Source organism: Pogona vitticeps, chromosome 1, assembly GCF_051106095.1.
Source record: "Pogona vitticeps strain Pit_001003342236 chromosome 1, PviZW2.1, whole genome shotgun sequence".
Taxonomy (NCBI): Eukaryota; Metazoa; Chordata; class Lepidosauria; order Squamata; family Agamidae; genus Pogona; species Pogona vitticeps.
This window is the reverse complement of record NC_135783.1, coordinates 110,344,199-110,362,264: the sequence shown is the minus strand read 5'-3', so window position 1 is coordinate 110,362,264 and position 18,066 is coordinate 110,344,199. Positions and strand designations below refer to the sequence as shown.

The 18,066-nt window shown below is 39.0% G+C and overlaps 1 protein-coding gene across 1 annotated transcript in view; it reads right to left on the bottom strand.

The window, feature by feature from the left end:
* Positions 1-4,076: 4,076 nt before the first annotated feature.
* SNAP91 (synaptosome associated protein 91) overlaps positions 4,077-18,066 on the bottom strand; it is an 89,352-nt gene continuing 75,362 nt past the window's right edge. Inside the window, exons 23-30 of the mRNA XM_020793423.3 lie at positions 16,334-16,477; positions 14,258-14,407; positions 13,388-13,418; positions 11,537-11,648; positions 7,678-7,752; positions 6,815-6,919; positions 6,310-6,412; positions 4,077-5,548 (exon numbers count right to left, since the gene is read on the bottom strand). Coding sequence (XP_020649082.3) covers positions 6,320-6,412; positions 6,815-6,919; positions 7,678-7,752; positions 11,537-11,648; positions 13,388-13,418; positions 14,258-14,407; positions 16,334-16,477 — 710 coding nt within the window. The 3' untranslated portion in view covers positions 4,077-5,548; positions 6,310-6,319. The remainder of the gene's footprint in view (positions 5,549-6,309; positions 6,413-6,814; positions 6,920-7,677; positions 7,753-11,536; positions 11,649-13,387; positions 13,419-14,257; positions 14,408-16,333; positions 16,478-18,066) is intronic.

Below are 18,066 nucleotides of genomic sequence, written 5' to 3'. Positions count from 1 at the left end.
TCTGACACTTCGTTAATTTATGATGATTTTTTGTTTTTTCCATTGGAAACCATTAGACAGACCATCCAATGGTTTCCAATGGAGAAAATTCAAAAAATCATCATAAATTAACGAAGTGTCAGAACAACACCAAAATCAGTTTGCATAGGTTTCAGGAGGTGGACTAACCATTGCAATCATTTAAAACAGCTTCCAAACATTGTAAGACACTTTTACAGGAGCGAAAAAGGACTTCGCAAAGGCATTGAAATGTATTGAGTCGGCTTCAATACATTCCAATATAGGAAACATTGTTTCACTCAATGATGTTTCCTATGGGGATTTTCACTGAACGATGGCAATCCGTTCCAATTGAAACGGATTAACCGGTTTTCAATGCATTCCTATGGGAAATGGTGTTTCACAGAACGATGTTTCACACAACGTTGATTTTTTTGGAACCAATTAACATCGTTGTGTGAGGCACCACTGTATTGCTTTCTTGTTGAACACCCTAAGTTGCTTCTTGTTGATTTTAATCCATTTGAATTGAAAAACGACTGTGTGGCACGAACCTGCATCTAAAGTTATTTGTATACATCTCTCTGAATTGCGACTCATGGAGCTTTCTGAAATTATTCTGTTTTGAGCTGACATTACCTTTCAATGAAAGGGAGATACTCTGCATACTTCTCTTACCTTAAAACAAGAGCAGATGTTTGCAAGATAACTGGATTCTTTTTATCATCACATTCCATGGAGCGACATAGTTGATTCTAGCAGGCAAAAACTAAAGCCATACTTCTATCAACATTTACTTAGGAGGCAGTCTGAATGTACTCAAGGAGTATTACATCTGATGCAATGTATACATACGGTTGAGTAGTTGCGCTGTGTCTATACAACTTAGAAGTTCCAGACTGCCACCTGCTGGCTCCATGATTCCTTGTCAGCATAAAACATTTTCTACATACATACTAAGACCAGCAAAACTAAAGCACACCAAACAGAGAAGATTCATCCCCCTCATCGTCATCTTAGAACTGCAGAGCTGGAAGGGAACCTACGTATTATCAAGTCCAGCTCCTGTCAAGGAGGTCCTGTGGGGAATTGAACTCCCAAACCTCTGGCTCTGGAGGCATAACAACTGTATGTTAAGCAATGTATGTACTAACCATGTTAGTACATTGTTATTATAAAACCAGGAGAGGGCAGTCTTAGATTCAAAATTTGTCTTCTAGCTCAGTGTTTTTCAAATGTTTTGATTGCCATCTTTGAACCCCCATTTTTTCCCTCTGCACAAACAAAAACAAAACAATAAAATTTGCCCAAAGTGACGGTTACATCCATGGTCAACAACGAGCAAGTAAATTTTAAAAAGAGTTCAAGTATGACATAGACGTGAGGGACCTAACACATCTCTTTAATCAGATTATGTCGCTCACAATGAAAGCTCATAAAAATGAAACTAAACGGGCTGATGAAAGCTTGTAACAAAGAGAGAAAAAGTCATCCTTGTCATACCACCCATGAAGAACAAACGTGGATTTAGAAATTAAGAAAGGTTTCTCAAGCTGCTTTTCCAAAACATTTCACCTTTGAAAGAAGGGGTGCCAAAAGGCTTCTCTCAGACCTTTGCTCTATTTCCAGACAATGCAGCCTGGACATGTCCAGACTTGATCAAGGAGATTAAACCAAAGCCTCCTCTACATATTTTTTATCCTTTTTTTGTTTGGTGTTCCTTTTTAAATAGCTCAGCAATAGTAGAGTGATTTAGAAATGTCAGGATTAAAGTTTCAGTCATAATCACATATACATGGAAACTAAGCTTCACTGAATTAAAGTGACTTTCTTCTGAAACAGACCTACTTATCTTGGATTGTACTGATATATAGGTTAATATAAAAAGTGAAAATCTGTTGAGGCTAGAAAACTAAGAGCCTGGTTCCTAAGTCAGTCATTTGCTTAAAAACAGTAGCAGGCTGATTTCAGGTTAGTCGTGAATGTCTTCTCTAATAACTATGCCTAGTATTCTGTTGGAACCTGGTATGTTGAGCAAAATACTATGGTTTTCTTGGATACTTGGACGGGCTCAAAACTGTGCTATGATTTGACTTCAATCAGCAGAAACATTTGCAGCATTATGGTGATGAATCGCTGATCTAATCATACTAACAGGATACTCAATGGGACCATATTTTGGCACATTTTTTTCCGGGAATAGGTTCATACAGAGCTGAATCCTTTGTCTTCACAAGAAGGACACTCAACGTTAATGCAAAGACCCTGATTCCTAGGATTTTAGGACAACACCAAGTCAGACGATTTGTCTGTCCAGTCAAGCATTATCTGTCTGGACCAGTAGCAGCTCTTTGTGGGCTCAAGCCAAAGTTTTTTTGGGTAACTTTGCTACCTCTTTTTAATGGGATATTGCTGGGAACTGGGCCTGGGACTTTCTGCATGGAAATGCCATGAAAGCCATTTAACAGTAAGTGGATTAAAGGTTTCTTCCTTTCTGTTACTCTACATTATAAACTTCAAATATAAAATGCCATGAACACCAACATTTCCTCCCAAACTGGCATTTTTACTGATACGTCAAAAGAAAGAAAGAAAGAAAGAAAGAAAAGTTCTGACTACAGTTTCTTTTATGTAAAGGACAAGGCATGGTTCAGTGTTAGGTGCCATGTTGTAAACCTATAAAATATCTTATCCAATCTCAGAATTTCACGATAAAGATCTCAGTGTTTAGGGAGACATTTGCATGAGACCCTAAGAAAGCCTGTCAAAAGAGACACTCCGCTTGACATGTGGCAGTTGCTTATACCAATGTTAGCATTACTAATCATGGCCCACTGTAGTCTCAAAGCTAAACTTGGCAGATAAACAAATGGGAGAAAATAGGAAGAGCTCTGCGACATCAGACCGGAGGCCTACCTACTCCAGCAATACTGATTTCCATCTGTATTTCTGCAAGGCCTGATCTGGCAATTCAGAGGGATGTTGCCTCTAATCCTGGAAGCAGCATATAGTTATCCTGGATGCAGGCACTGACAGCTTTATCCTCAATTTATTTGTCTAATCACCTTTGAAAATGGTTTCAGCTGGTGGCCACTGCCACATCCTGTGGTTTTTTTTTAAAAAACTCCACAGTTTAACTATGTTTTAAAAAGTATTCCTTTTTTGAAGTCTTGAATTTTCTACCTTTCAGCTTCTTTGGATGACTCTCAGTTCTAACGTTGTAAGACAAAAAGAAGAACTCCTCTATTTACCTTCTCAATACAATGAGTCATTTTATTAATCTCTATTATATTGTCTCTTGTGTCTTGCTTCATTTTTAATGGGATTTCGGTCCAGCTCATTCACTATTTGGGTTGCCCTTTTCTGCACTCTTTCCAGCTATATGATATCCCACTTAAAATTAAATATGACTTTTTTAAACTTTCAGAAATACTGTATATTGTAATGCAAGAGAAACCAACAGATTTCTCAGCTTCCCAATTTATTTATCACATTGTTGGCCTTATGTACAATCCTATGCACACTTTCCTGGGACCAAATGCCATAGAACACAGTAACTGGTCTTGTATTGCTAGTCTCAAGCAGAAAGAAGACTCAAATTGCTCAATGGTTAAACAATCCCAATGTATATCCCATTGAATCAATTGGTGTGCTCAAGTGAGGACTACCAGTACAATACTGGCCAGAGGGACTTATTTTTGAATAAACATCATCCTTATCTTCGAAATACAGAGCTGGAAGGGACCCTCTGGATCATCAAGTCCAGCTCCTGTTGAGGAGGCACAGTGGGGAATTGAACTTCCAACCTCCGGAAACCTAAGCCACTAAGCTATCATGGACAGTAGTGGGGTTTCCTACAACTAAAAACATTCTCTAAGTGAAACTGAAAATGCCACCATGTTCACCACTGACATAACGATTCAGTTTAAAAACAAAATAGCAAGATATTCCCAACTTTTAACAAGTATACCAAAAACTCTACCATACTCTAGCTAGTGTGTCCTTATTAGGAACACAAAACAGCCACTTCTGGGCAAATGCTTATGAAATTAAAAGAGACAACTTTGGTGTCTGAATTTACTTTGATCAAGGTGTTTTATTGCATCTCAGAGGGTATACATGCGCTGGGTTTTTCTCAAACCAAAATACAAAGAAAAACTGTTTTGAAATTCTCTCTCTAACTCTCTGTCATTACAATGTATGTTACCTCCACAATAAGTTCAGGTACAACCACTTTTTAAAAATGGTACCATATACTGATTAAATAGTTAATTTGAAAGATTCCAGTGAACATCTTTCCAACCTAATATGCTTTCACAAAGAGCTGCCAAGCCACTCATAACACTGATCAACAGTGACCTTATTAAGGAGTCAAAAATCTTAAGCCAAGCCATCAGCATAAACAGTATGAGAGAACGAACTAAAACATTAAAAGAACACTTTTGTCGGTTTGTTTATTTGTTTACAGTAAAGGGTGCAGTTCTCCAGTTCAGTGTGACTTCTAATCACAGACAGTACGGAAAATACATAGTGCTGTATGGGAATGGTAAAACACTAGTCTATGGCGTATATAGAGAAGCACCGAACTAGCAGATGCATGTAAAAGCTAAATAAAAAATATTTATAAATCAGTTTTTTTCACAATTTATCAGTAGATACACTGACCAGTCTAATCAATCTGATAAGTTTTGAGACGGTTGCCTCACTGTGATTGAGCTTCCCTCAACTTCATGGCAAGAAACTTACCCTTTACTTATGTTCAGTGCATTTAAAAGTGGAGCTGATAAATAAGCTGTTTTTTTAAAAACAACAACAGGAGACCCTTAAGTATTTTAAAACAGCTATAACAAGGTAATTCCTCTTAATTTTTCACAAAGTCACTTAATAGTAGGTGGGTTAAATGTGTGTTTTCCTTTATATTACTTTAAATTATAAACTTAACATGTACAATGCCACAAAAATAAAACATATCCCACAACAAACTGAGAATCCTGCATTTGGGGAAAGATGTATTCCACACAATAAAGAGTCTGTAGGATTGAGAGTGCTTTTCTTGCTACCCGGTATCATTATCACGCTACTGTTTTGGATAACAGATGTACAAGAGAAACTGGACCTCAAAGGGGAAAATTCAGAGGGTTTGCCCAAGGTATTTACATTGAGACTTTCAGAAACACAGACACATCGCTCCAAATGGCTCACCACACAACAGCTGCATAATCTGTCCCTACCGAATAGGTTCAGAAAAGCACTAAGAAGGCATCAGAAACATACATCCATTGTTTAAGTTGTAAAACACACAAATTATAACCCAAGTACACAAACCGAGAAAGAGAGAGAGAGAGAGAGAAAGAGAGAGAAGGGATAACAACTAATATAGTACACATTCCTAGTGTTCACTTTCACGGCTGTGCTACACGTTTTGGAAGTAGGAGAGAAGTCTGAGTAAGCACTGGATTTGGTAGTGGTGGCTCACTTGGAGACTCTGAGCAACAAAATTCTTGTTTGTTGATTTCAAACTTGCATCTTCTGTCATCCTGTCAGAAAACTATATTTGTGAAGGGACAAAAAAAAGAGTTGGAAATATTCAGTAACATACTGAGATATAAATATATACTGTCTTTTAAAAAGGCTATCTAAAGGGTTGATTTATGCAGACAATATGGTCCTATCATGTTTAAGTCGTGAAGACAAATCCTCCAAAATAGTGTACCTAAAAAATAACTTTTCTAAAATGCTGGTGTTACTCCACCAATTTGGATGGGATTTAACATTTCTGAAGAAACTAATCTGATATTGGTAGGTCAGGTTAACATTCAATGGCTAGAATCCTGTTGCACAAGTTATACTGCTGCAGGTTCTGGGACAGCCACTGGGCTGTGGATAGTGATGGTGAGAACCCAGCAATACTGAGGCAACCATGCTAAAGACAATGCGATATGGAGAGACATGATCCACATAAAAGTACTTCCAGTAGGATGCACACTTAGACTCCCGTCCCACTGCAAGAATCAGGGCATATTTCCTCTCTGCCACCTCTGCTCTTCCTACCACATGCAGCAGACCTGAGAACAATGGCTGCCAACAGGTATAGAGAGAAGTGTGAAAAGAGAAAGAAGATAGAGTTTATTTAGATGAAACGTAAATTGACTTTTGGATATAAATTCAAGGCTCAAGGAGGTTCAACTGAGAACTAAAATCATACAAGCTGAAATGCCCTCTTAGAGTCCTATGTGAAATCCCAGCAAGGAATACAATGAAGTGCTGGACTGTATTCCAGTAACCGAGGAAAAATGGATGATTTCTTACCTTGAATAGTTCATAAGAAATCTTTGATGTTAAGATCTGCTAATGGGTCCTTTGTTGGAGGTTTCTTGGGACTCTGAGTAACAGGCGAGGGACTTGGAGAGAGCTTGAGGGGTTTCCCATTAGTCAGGAAAGGCAATGAACAGAGATAACAACAAAAGAAAAAAAAACAGGAGCATAAGAACAATGGCAAAGTACAGTAATTATTAAGATCCTATGACAATCAAAACTTAGATGCAGTGAATGTTGTGTGAACGAGTGTCGTTCCTATTTTACACCATCCCGCATATGTCGGCATTATTATTTTTGATACATTTTGAGTTAAACATATCCAGGAACTGCAAAAGTTTAGTGATACAGTAGCAAGTCCAGTTAAAAGATTACCAAGGTAATCACTGATCATAGAGAGGGCTGTCTGCCGCTAGCAAGGGGGAAAGCTAAACCAGTTTGCGTTGTGTATTATTTTTTCCCCCAAGAGCCATATACTGTAGATATTGTTGATGCTGACCTGGGTACCAGGTCCTGCAGCTGCTCCAAATGGTGGCCTCATCATGGGCTGTCCATACAGACCTGGCTGTTGTGGCATCATGGGAACACCTGGTCCAGGAGGCTGCTGGGAAGGATTTGAGAACAATTAATGGTGCTTACAATACAAATAAGTCAAGCCCATGGTTGAGCTTCTTATGGCTCTAACAAGACGCTGGCAAAACAGGTATTGCTATGCTTCATCCTTTTTAGTCATGTTATCCAGAGCCTGCTGAGATTGGTCAAACTGGAAAAAGATTAATTTTATCACTATTTGTATTCCCTCTTCTTTACACTATACTTGTACTATGTTGGGTTGGGAAACCTGTGATCCTCCTGATCTTGTTGGACAGTAATTCCTTTAAGATCGGCTAGATTCCCCAATATGCCCTATGTTTTCCTCTCTGCAAACTTCACCAGCTGCCTTGTGTATTCTGCAAATACATTAAAAGAAAAATTAGTGCTTGACGCATTATTCAGTATCTAAATAATTTCTTCTGTAAAATAACATCTTTGTTGCTAAGCTTCAAAGTATGAAGTGGGGCCAAGTGTCCAGTTCAGTAGTATGTGGACCTTTTTGTCCCTTACAGATGTATGCAAATTGCAAATTTCCAAGCTTAAGTAAACAAACCTTTATTTAAGTAACATGGCGTGATTTCTGCTTTTCTCAGTCCACATTGCAGCATGTTGACTTCTTTCTTTGGAAGAACAGTCTCTCAGTCATAAGTAACTCGGAAAGGAAGTAAAGGTCAATGGGAGAAGCAACACACGGTGGCAACCCTTCCTTTGGTTTTGCTGGATCAGTTCTTTTCTCTTAAATATGCTAATTCATAAACTTTCACTCACCATTCCAAATCCTGGCCCAGGCTGTGCAGGAGGAGCACCTGAGGGAGGAGCGCCTGCAGGAGGCACAGTTCCTGTCTGGAAACAGGAAGAAAATAGTTACATGGCTCACTAATCAAGAGTTTCTAAAAACAAAAGTCCCAACTAGTCAAAAAAGAAAAAGGTACACAGTATCAAAGGTTGTTCTGTCATTTATTTACGGTATTGTAGTAAGTCTAATATGATCTAGAACGGAAAGCTTGTATTAAATACTATTATGGTGCAAGCTAATTCAATTTACTATACAGTATAGCAAAATGCTAGGCTTGTTTTGTGCACTAACACACATATCCAAAAATATTTATCATCACTAATTATTCTTAAACTAGACAAGATGCTTAGATTAATTTAGAAGGCGAGAGCTTGTTTTAGCTCCTACTGTGCAATTTCTTCAGAGATAATACTTGTAAATTAAGTTGTGTTGAGCTGTGTTTACTTTCTAATGACTAAATCACAAAACAAAGATCACTAGAATGTAAGACACAGACTGAGTCTGTATTCTTATGCTATGATAGACACCTTTCAGCAGTAATCACTTCTAAAGACCTGATAACTACATAATCTTGTATGACCACTACAAACACATGAGTCAATCTTCTCATGGCCTGATCCTAACACAATTACTCAGGGCCCAATTTCCATTGTATTTTAAACAATGGAACCAATTTGAAAACATTTGCTAAGTCAAACACTATGCAATGTGTCAAGACCCATAGTGTTCTACCAAAAGCATTCTGCCCCATTCATTTCAAAGGAAGATCCACAGGGACTTTGCGTGGAAGTTCCCTAACAAGACAGTAATTAGGTGACCTCATTCACATAGAGCTTTTGGTACTCATCAGAGCTCTCTCAAATATGTGTATTAGGCCCACCAGATCCAAACCTTCTTCAGTCAGAGCATTAGCAAGAGAAATTGAAAGCCAAACTGTGTGAAACTCTGAGCTTATAATTAGAAAGTAATAGTACATTTGCTGTCCACCAGTGTGATTTCTTCACAGCAATCAGCTTTGCCAGTGACAAATTGCCAAATAACATAAGCTGGTTTATAAAATGCTGAAGGAGAAATGTAAGTGCCAGACCAGTGGTTCTTAACCTTTGTTACTCGGATGCTTTTGAACTGCAACTCCCAGAAACCCCAGTCAGGACAGCTGGTGGTGAAGGCTTCTGGGAGTTGCAGTCCAAAACTCCTGAGTAACCCAAGGTTAAGAACCAGTGTGCTAGACCAGTGGTTCTTAACCTTTGTTACTCGGATGCTTTTGAACTGCAACTCCCAGAAACCCCAGTCAGGACAGCTGGTGGTGAAGGCTTCTGGGAGTTGCACTCCAAAACTCCTGAGTAACCCAAGGTTAAGAACCAGTGTGCTAGCCCAATCAAACATCTGTTACAATTCCAGGGAGCACTGCTTCTAAATGCAAAGCTCTTAGTCTCATCTGATTCGACCCTAAGATGGAAGCACAAGCAGATTACATGAGACAACGGGTACTTCTCATAGGATGACAAATTCACTGGGTTGGGAAGTACCAGAAGTATGCTTGCTATGTTTGCTCCCAGACTCCACGCATTCACCCGAATGTCTAAGCAGAGCCTGTGCACATTCAGCTGAATGCATGAAGGGACTTCTATGCCTTGCACGTCACTATGTGAAGAGCAGCTGTGAGTTTCCAGTCAATGTAACGATGGGGATCAGATAGGCTGAAAGTTTCAATTAAACATCAAATTAGACTTTCAGATTGACTTCCCAGCTGCATCGATTATTTGTCTAATGTACGCATACACACAAAAAAGTGGTCTGATTAAAAAATAAATAAATATTTTCAGCTCAAAATAAATGATGTTATTCTGAAAACTTATTTTTATAACACAACAGGAAGGAAAAAATGGTGAGTTGGATGCAACAAAAATTTTTCTATGAATAGAAGAATTTGTGTCAATTTGAGGGTTGTGGTCCATTGGAAATTTTCTGCTGGCTGAAAAGAGAAGACGACCTTCCACACAGTCCTTCATGCCTACTGATGGCTAAAGAAGTGTCAGTGGAGAATGGGAAAGCAAGGGAAGGAACACCCAATCTCTCCCTTTTTGCCAAATCGGGGCATCCTGGACAGAATTCCATTATTAGAAGGAACACTCTGGCTCCCTCCACGTTTACATTATCTTAAAATTCATGAGTAAGAACAAACAACATTAAAACATGGAAGAGAAAACCAGAAGTTTTACATTGGCATTAAATTTGTTTTTCCAAACCATTGCATTTGTTATTAAAAAAAACAAAAAACAAAGAGGGAAACATTATTTCCATACAACTTGTTTCAGGAACTACAGTCAACTAAGTCTGAATAAACAAAACACTTTTTCTTGCCTGTACAGTTTAATACTGCACAACCATATCCATGTGTTTTTTTCAGAAAAATACCCTACTGTACACAATTAGACATACTCCCATGTAAGTGGGTATAAGATTAGATCCAAATTCATTTTGGGAAGAGCTTAAAAAGAGTTTTTATTGTATTTTATTACTCATGTAAGCCACCCCGAGTAGACTTTGTCTAGAGGGGCGGGGTATAAGTCCAAATAAAGTAAAAGTAAAGTTTTTTAAAAAAAGTTAAGAAAAGAGATTATTTAAGCCACTGACTTTTACTACAGTAAAAGCAAGGATAGCTTTGAACAGCATTTGAGACTAGATTGAAAAGGGAATTATAAAGTAAATCTGGCCCAATATGCGTTAGAAGCAACAACACTAAAATTCATCAACCCAACGCAGAAAATTTAAAATATATATTTAGCAGTCAAAACTGTGAGATTTTTCAATGAAAGGCTACTTATTTAAAATGCAATTGTACAACCTTTTTAATAAGGAAAAAAACGCTGTGACAAGGAATGCTTTCAGCATATGGTTCTTTTGCAAGGCGGAACATTCATGTGCAAAAAAAGCTTGCAATAGTTAATTATATAATATATTCAGTCAAACCAATATTGCCTTTTCCTTTAAAAAAACAGTACATTTGCTAAGATACAAAAGTAGTACAGAGTTAATAGCTTTACTGTTTTCACTAATTTGCTCTACTTAATTATCATGTTTTAAATTAAAATGTTTTAAATTAAGACTGTGCTGGGCATAAATTCAAAATATACTGCCACTTTAGCCCTGAGGAAATGTTATGTTACTAGAACAAGTGATAATGGTGTCACTTGGACAATAGCAGGATGGGATATGCATTTCCCCCCAAAATGGAAATGTTATAACATTAATGGAAACAGACTTTAGGTTTTGGAGCAGTGATGCTGATTTTCTGGAAGGGCAGTACTCCTCCTCACATGCAAGAGTTTTCTAGTATAACAATAGTGCCTTGGTACTTCACCAACTGTACATTGTTCAAGGCCAGAATATCTGAATCCTGCCTCCTTCATATAAGAGCCTGCCTGATGAAATATGAGACTTTCAGTGAAGGCCCTGCTCTCTATCCCACCACCCACGTAGGTTAGGCTGGTGTGTACACGGCTGAGGACTTTTTCTGTAACAGCACCCTGCATGTGAAATTTGCTCCCGCTGTGGGTCTAACTGGCTCCCATCCTTTACTGATGCCCAATTCCAGTCAGAACACTGTTATTCTGCTTGAACACTTTTAAGATTTTTATATTGCTTCTGGTCTTATTTTAAATGTTTTGTTTCTGTTTTTCCAGATTATATGTGATTTTATTGCACCTCACTTTAGGAACCCTGGTGCGCAGAAAAGCAACTTGTAAATGCCTTTAATATTTTTTTTAAAAAATATACTTCATATGCAATTCTCTACAAGTATGAGACATCCCCTGGAACACTGTATACCAATGGGCCACTTGGAGGAACTCCAGTTGACCACGTGGCAGGTGCTACTTTGGGTTGCCAGTTAGCTCCTCCTGTTAACTTCTTTTCTCCTGCATTCCACTGTAGATCTCCCCTAAGACAGACAATGATACAGAATGCTGTTATTCATGAGCAGAGCAAGGTTTGAAGCTGCAATCTGATCAGCATGCTTAATGTTCTTTCCTAGTGATTATTACAGGTGAAACAATTGAAAAAAAAACACAAAGCATCCATTACAGTCAACCCTCGACTTACGAACGTCCTTAGATATGAACTTTTTGATTTACAAACGGCTCCGTTGGCAAAAACTGGCATCGACGTGCGAACGGAGCTCGACATACAAATGAGGTCGAGGCTCCGTTCGCAAGTCAATGCCATTTTTTGCGAACGGAGCAGTTCGTAAATGGCTCCCTTCAAAAAGGCAGGGAGAAAGGGCTTGAAATTCGAATTTCCCACCCTTTCTCCCTGCCTTTTTGGCTTCAGAACTCTCAAAGGTCTTCCTCCAATGTTGGGGGGAAAGCCCTTTGAGAGCTCCAAAGCCGCCGATCACGGTGGCAGAGACCCCTGGGGGGGGTCTCCCAGGGCTTGCCCGCCACCATAGGAGACCTCCCTGGGGGTCCCTGCTGCCGCGATCGGCACTTTCGGAGCTCTCAAAGGGCTTTCCACCCGACACAGGAAGAAGCCCTTTGAGAGCTCTGAAGGCGCCAATCGCGGCGGCGAGGACCCCCAGGGAGATCTCCCATGGTGATGGGCAAGCCCTGGGAGACCTCCCTTGGGGCCCCCGCTGCCACGATCAGCACCTTCGGAGGTCTCAAAGGGCTTTCCCCCTGACATCGGAGGAAGCCATTTGAGAGATCCGAAGCCAAAAAGGCAGGGAGAAAGGGCGGGAAATTGGAATTTCCAGCCCTTTCCCCCTGACCTTTTGCCTTTTGAAATGCTAGAACAGATTAATTCCATTCCCATGCATTTCAATGGGAAATGGTACTTCGACTTATGAACTTTTCGACATACGAACGTCGTTCCAAAATGGATTAATTTCGCAAGTTCAGGTACCACTGTATCTTTATTATCCAGGAGAGAAACAAGGTCATTCATAAAGCTTTCTTGTGCCTGAAAAAGCACATCATTTGGTTGTATTGCACTGACCACCATAAATACAAATTTTCAATATTTAGAGTTGTGCTGGTGAAACCATTCTAATTTTTCAAGTTGTGGATTTTAAGTGACCCTTTAAGAACTACAGAGAAGCAGAACTTCATAAAAGTGCTAACAGAAATATCCAGCTTTACACAGCTTCATACTCATCCCAGTATCCTTTAGGGATTTTATAAAGGTAAACAGCACTGGGGTCTAGTATTTTTTAAACTATATATCTGGCCCTAATTAAGCTGTCTAGAGGCCCTTTAGAGAAATAAATATGCCAGGTTTCGCTGCAGCTACCTCTGCATTGGTTAAGCAATTCTGACACATAGTGACTAAAGGTCGTAATACCACCTCCAAATGTTTAAAAACCAAATGAACCTGAAATGCACAGTCTATGATCACCTTAGCATACATGCCAAGCTTTCGCTATTAAAGGTTTCACATGAAAATGATGTTTTGGAGACCTGACATACATGCTCCTTCCTTTATTAGTATAGACTGACTACAATCTCATGCTAGATTTTTAAATGGAAGGTAGGCTAATTAAAAAGTCTTTGAGAATTAATAGCACATTAACATGTGACATGGGGAAGGTCTGGGGGGAAAAACTGAAAAATTGGGGGGGGGGAACAGTTTTTCTCCATTTCCCTCCAGATTTCTTCCCCCAAATAAATGTCACTAGCTACTTACTTCTTTGATGCAGTAGCAGAAATTCCAAGATCTGCAAAGATGAATAAATAATTAGAATTTTTAAAATATGATCAAATATATTACTAGTTGTCCATTTTACATATAAACATACACTATCAACACTTGTTTTATTTCATCAAGTCTTAAGGATTTACCTTAGCATCCCTGATAGTCAATCAAACTTCCTACTAACTAATGTGGTTTTGAGCCCAGTGAATCACTAGAACTCAAGACTGAGTTAGCTAGCATTTATTCAGCTATGAAAAACAATGAAAGAACTGAGAATGATGCACCATCAACCCTATGTTAGAAAGATTTCCTACACTACTCAGTATGGGTGCAAAATAAAGGTGCAATTTCATAATCCTATCTTATTGGGCATGTTATTTACAAACTCATGACCCTGATTACTTTGAAGTCTCTTACATCTGCAGTGCACAGAGTACAGTCACAAAGCAAAGCTTATTTTAAGGTATTTTAATTGAAAAGGGCATTGAACCACAAGCTTAATTTTCTGGATTTCTCACTTTAAATACAACCCTTAAGTATGTAAGACATTTTATTTGGACTTTTATTCCACCCATTTACTATCTAATTCCATTACACAACAAGCTAGCTCAGCAAGACAAAAAATACAGCAGCTGAATGTTAAAGGTCAGGATGAGAACAGGAATTTCCTGTCACATAATAAATGAAAACCTAACCACTTTGTCTTCCTTCTGCAATAGCTATGAAAGAAACAACAGATATCTGACAAGCTGCACACTGAGTGAAGTTCTTAGAGTTTGGCGTCTACTGAATAGTACAATGTGTCACAGCAGGTCCTTAGAAAGCATTTTAAAGCCCAGCACCTATTTCTCTCCTACTTACTTCCTACTAAGTTTGCAAGAGAGGAATCAAGATCACTTCCAATGCCTTTGGTTGCAGCTGAAGCAGGAGGAGCAGCTGTGCCTGCAGCAGGTAGAGGTTGACCTGATGGCATCATAGTTGGCATAAGAAGGTCACCTAAGCCATCAAACACTGAAGATTTAAGGAAAGGATGGTAGTTTAGGAAAGTCTCATAAGTAGCACTGAAGCAACAGCTAACTAAATGACAAAACCATGAACTCTGTAGCAGATATGAGTTGCTACAGATTTGAGTACCATCACAAGGAACTGATGTCAGAATATTATCAATGGAAGGCATGCATACTTTCTGGCTAACCCGCTGAAATATATATATTATATCCTGAGCACAATATACTCTAATGAATACTGCAACAAGACGCAGGCCTAAACAACCGCTAACTTGGGTTTTTTTTTTTACCTTAAAAACTCTTTAAAACATTGCATAGCTAGCATTTTCAATATCAGTATCTAACTGGGTTCCCAAACCATTACCATGAACATAATGAAGTACACATGAAGTTGTGTGTGCACTTAAAGCAACAACATTCAGACAAGATGAGGGACATTTCATGTAATATATGGCAAGAAAACTTCTCATGAATTTTGATACAGTACTTTCCAAAATGTCAAAGAAAGGGTCTGTCTGGACATCAGAGATTTAGAACAGGTCTTAGGTTTACACTTTCATATCAGTCCTACCCTCTCATCAGAATGACTAAAATAAATAATATGAAGTATGATATCTAAACTTGCTATTTATATTCAATAAATCAAATAATTTAAGCCTGAGGATTCCACTAGCTACAGCCTGATCCTTATCTCACCCTCCCACCCCCAGGATAACAACATCTCAACAAAGGCAAAACGACATCTCAGCAGTGTCATGGCTATCTGTTTTCATATAAGGAAGTTCAACTTGTTGTTTGGCTTGTAAATACAGGAAGTTTCTCCCTTAACTTTTTGCCTACTGAGCATCTATGCCATGCAGTTCGCAACAGAAGTGCATCAGTGCACTTTACAGACTGTTCTTCTTGAGACTGTTTAAGATAGTTCCCTGCAGTAGGATGCATTATTGCTCGCTCTCTCGCTCTCTCTCTCTCTCTCTGTGTGTGTGTGTGTGTGTGTGTGTGTGTGTAAAAGTGCAGAGAATATTTTCCACAGCTGGAAAATATAACAATATGTCCAACACAAGCAAGGGCAAGAAAGCCAAGAGATATAGTAAGAATTCCTAGAAAAGTACAAATAAACTCATAACCTATGATAATATTGATGCATTCATTTTCCTTGCTAGATATATACTTTTAGAAAAGATACTAGAGCTTAAAGGATTATTACTCCCTATACTTGACTAGTCAGCACTTTCTAACCCAGAATAACATCACATGGTAAATACAACTATTCACACCAGAAGTGCATGCTAAATTTAATAAGCAGAGTTGTACTATGCTCTGGCAAGCAATCAGATAAAGCAAAGCAACACTAAAATACTTGGTTTTTTTTTTAACTTATTCTGTTGCAGAACTCACCCAAATTGCAAATTTGAAGCAAGGCCCCAGCATGGAAGTACAGAATGAAAGAGATACAAACAGAAACGACAGAGCAGTGATGAAAAGTTAAGCTTTGCGTTGAGGGAAGAATACCCTGTAACTTTATTGTATTTAATTTTTTTTGTGCCATGCATGCTTGGGAAAGCCTCAGCAACAATAGCAAAACCACGCATCCATATACTGAGTATACAGTAGAAAGAGTTTGTCATCTTAGGAGTTTCTTTTAATGAACATGCATATCAAGCACATGCAGAAAGAGAGAAGGTGCACTTGGCTGGATCAGTGCTGAAATCCTACAGAAGTCATCAGATAGGAAGGAACTATCTTTCAAATTATATTCATTAGAACTAGGGCACTAAACCCATTTCAAAGGAACACAAAATATGAAGTTATACCTTCCACACTTAATTCCTGAATACCCTTTGCACATCAGGGAGAATTATACTAGCATTAAATTTCTGAAATGAAGGGAATGTTTTGTTCTGGAAATACACAAGAATTCTTCACTCACCTGAGGGATCGAAGGAAGTACTGGCAGGGGAAGGAGAAGGCGATGCTCCAAATGCTGCTTCAAAATTAGGCTGTAGTATATTAGCCTGAGCTGGTGTAACAGGGGAAGGTGATGGCGATGGAGCAATGAAAGAACCTCCAAAGCCTTTGATAAGTGAAAGAAATGTGGAAATCATTACATGAACATTGAAAGCTCACTAACTCTACACACAGGCTGCTCTGAAAAGCACTATAACTAGCTAGCAAAAAAACATACTCTCTTCCTTCCTGTCTCAATCAGATCTATGAATATCACCATCTTGGCTAGATGTGCCTACTAACCTTCCTTTCTACCATCATCCAACCCTCACCTAATAGTCAGCCTTAGCACTTGCACAGCTTTCAGGAGGAGACATTGCTGGGGCTGCCCCCACAATTCATTTCACTGGCTGAAATCTAGGAGAAATTCACAATTAGAGTAGGCCCACTGATTCAGTAGGGACTAGGTAAGTCAACTCTTTGATATATTCCATTGATTTCATCAACCTACTCAACTTGTGACTTACTACTGGACTTTAGCCAGAGTTTGAATCATAGAGACTCTAAATTATATCTATGAACATCCACATCTTAAGAATGCCAAACTTAATTATCTGGGGCAGAATTCTCTTCATTGGTTCTGCTCCTGTAACAGCCCATTGCAGACACGGCTGGACTCTTTTGGACCTTGTGCAAGGGTGTATTCACTACCCTTCTGTGCAAATTGGCACTCTGCTGCTTAAACAAGGCAGTATCTGCTTGTGCTCTGGCACTCTTGACCATCTACCAGCCACTGCTGTACAGTTCAGCCAACAGGACCATACCCTGGTCAGAAGGTGAACTGCCAATGTTGAGAAAACAGTTTTGAACCCATGAAATTGTTAGAGCAATAGTGTCAGCCAGACCTTAGAAAATTAATTTTTGGATTACAGTTCCCAGAGTTTCCTAGGCCCCGTGGCTCTGGTGGCAGTTTTGAATCTTAGAATGCTTCTAGATGGAAGGCTTCTGCCCTTAAACACTCAAAAGTCATTGTGCATCTATCTTGTCCTTCTTGTTGTTAATGTGCCATTTTGAGAAAGAAAATAAATCGAAGGAGTGCTGGAGAAAACAAAGGAAACTACAGACTGAAAACAGTATAAACTACAAATTCAAGACTGTCATCTGGACATCTTGTTCAACTAAGCTATTAGAACACTAAAAGCCTCATCTTGACAAACACCCCAGAGTGTTCAGTCTTCAACAGTACAGTGGTGCCTCGCTAGATGATGTTAAACCATTCCATTGAAATAGCTGTCTTGTGAAAACATTGTCTAGCGAAAAGCGTTTTCCCACTGGAATGCACTGAAACTTGTTTAATGCGTTCCAATGGGGGAAATAGTCATCATCCAGCGAAAATCGCCCATAGGGAAGCCATTTTGTGAAGCACCGATCAGCTGTTTAAATCACTGTCTTGCGAAGCATCAGTCCCGAAAACACCCGTTTTGTGAAGATTGCCCATAGGGAAGCCATTTTGCGAAGCTGCCGATCAGCCGTAAAAATTGCCGTCTTGTGAAAAAACGGTCTGCGAAGCATGGACCAAATCATCATCCAGCGAAATCTCCCATAGGAAAAACCATTTTGTGAATCGCTATAGTGATCACAAAAAGTTAACGTCTAGCAAAAAAACGTTTTGTGGGGTAATCGTCTTGTGAGGTACCACTGTATAGTACAGTAGTC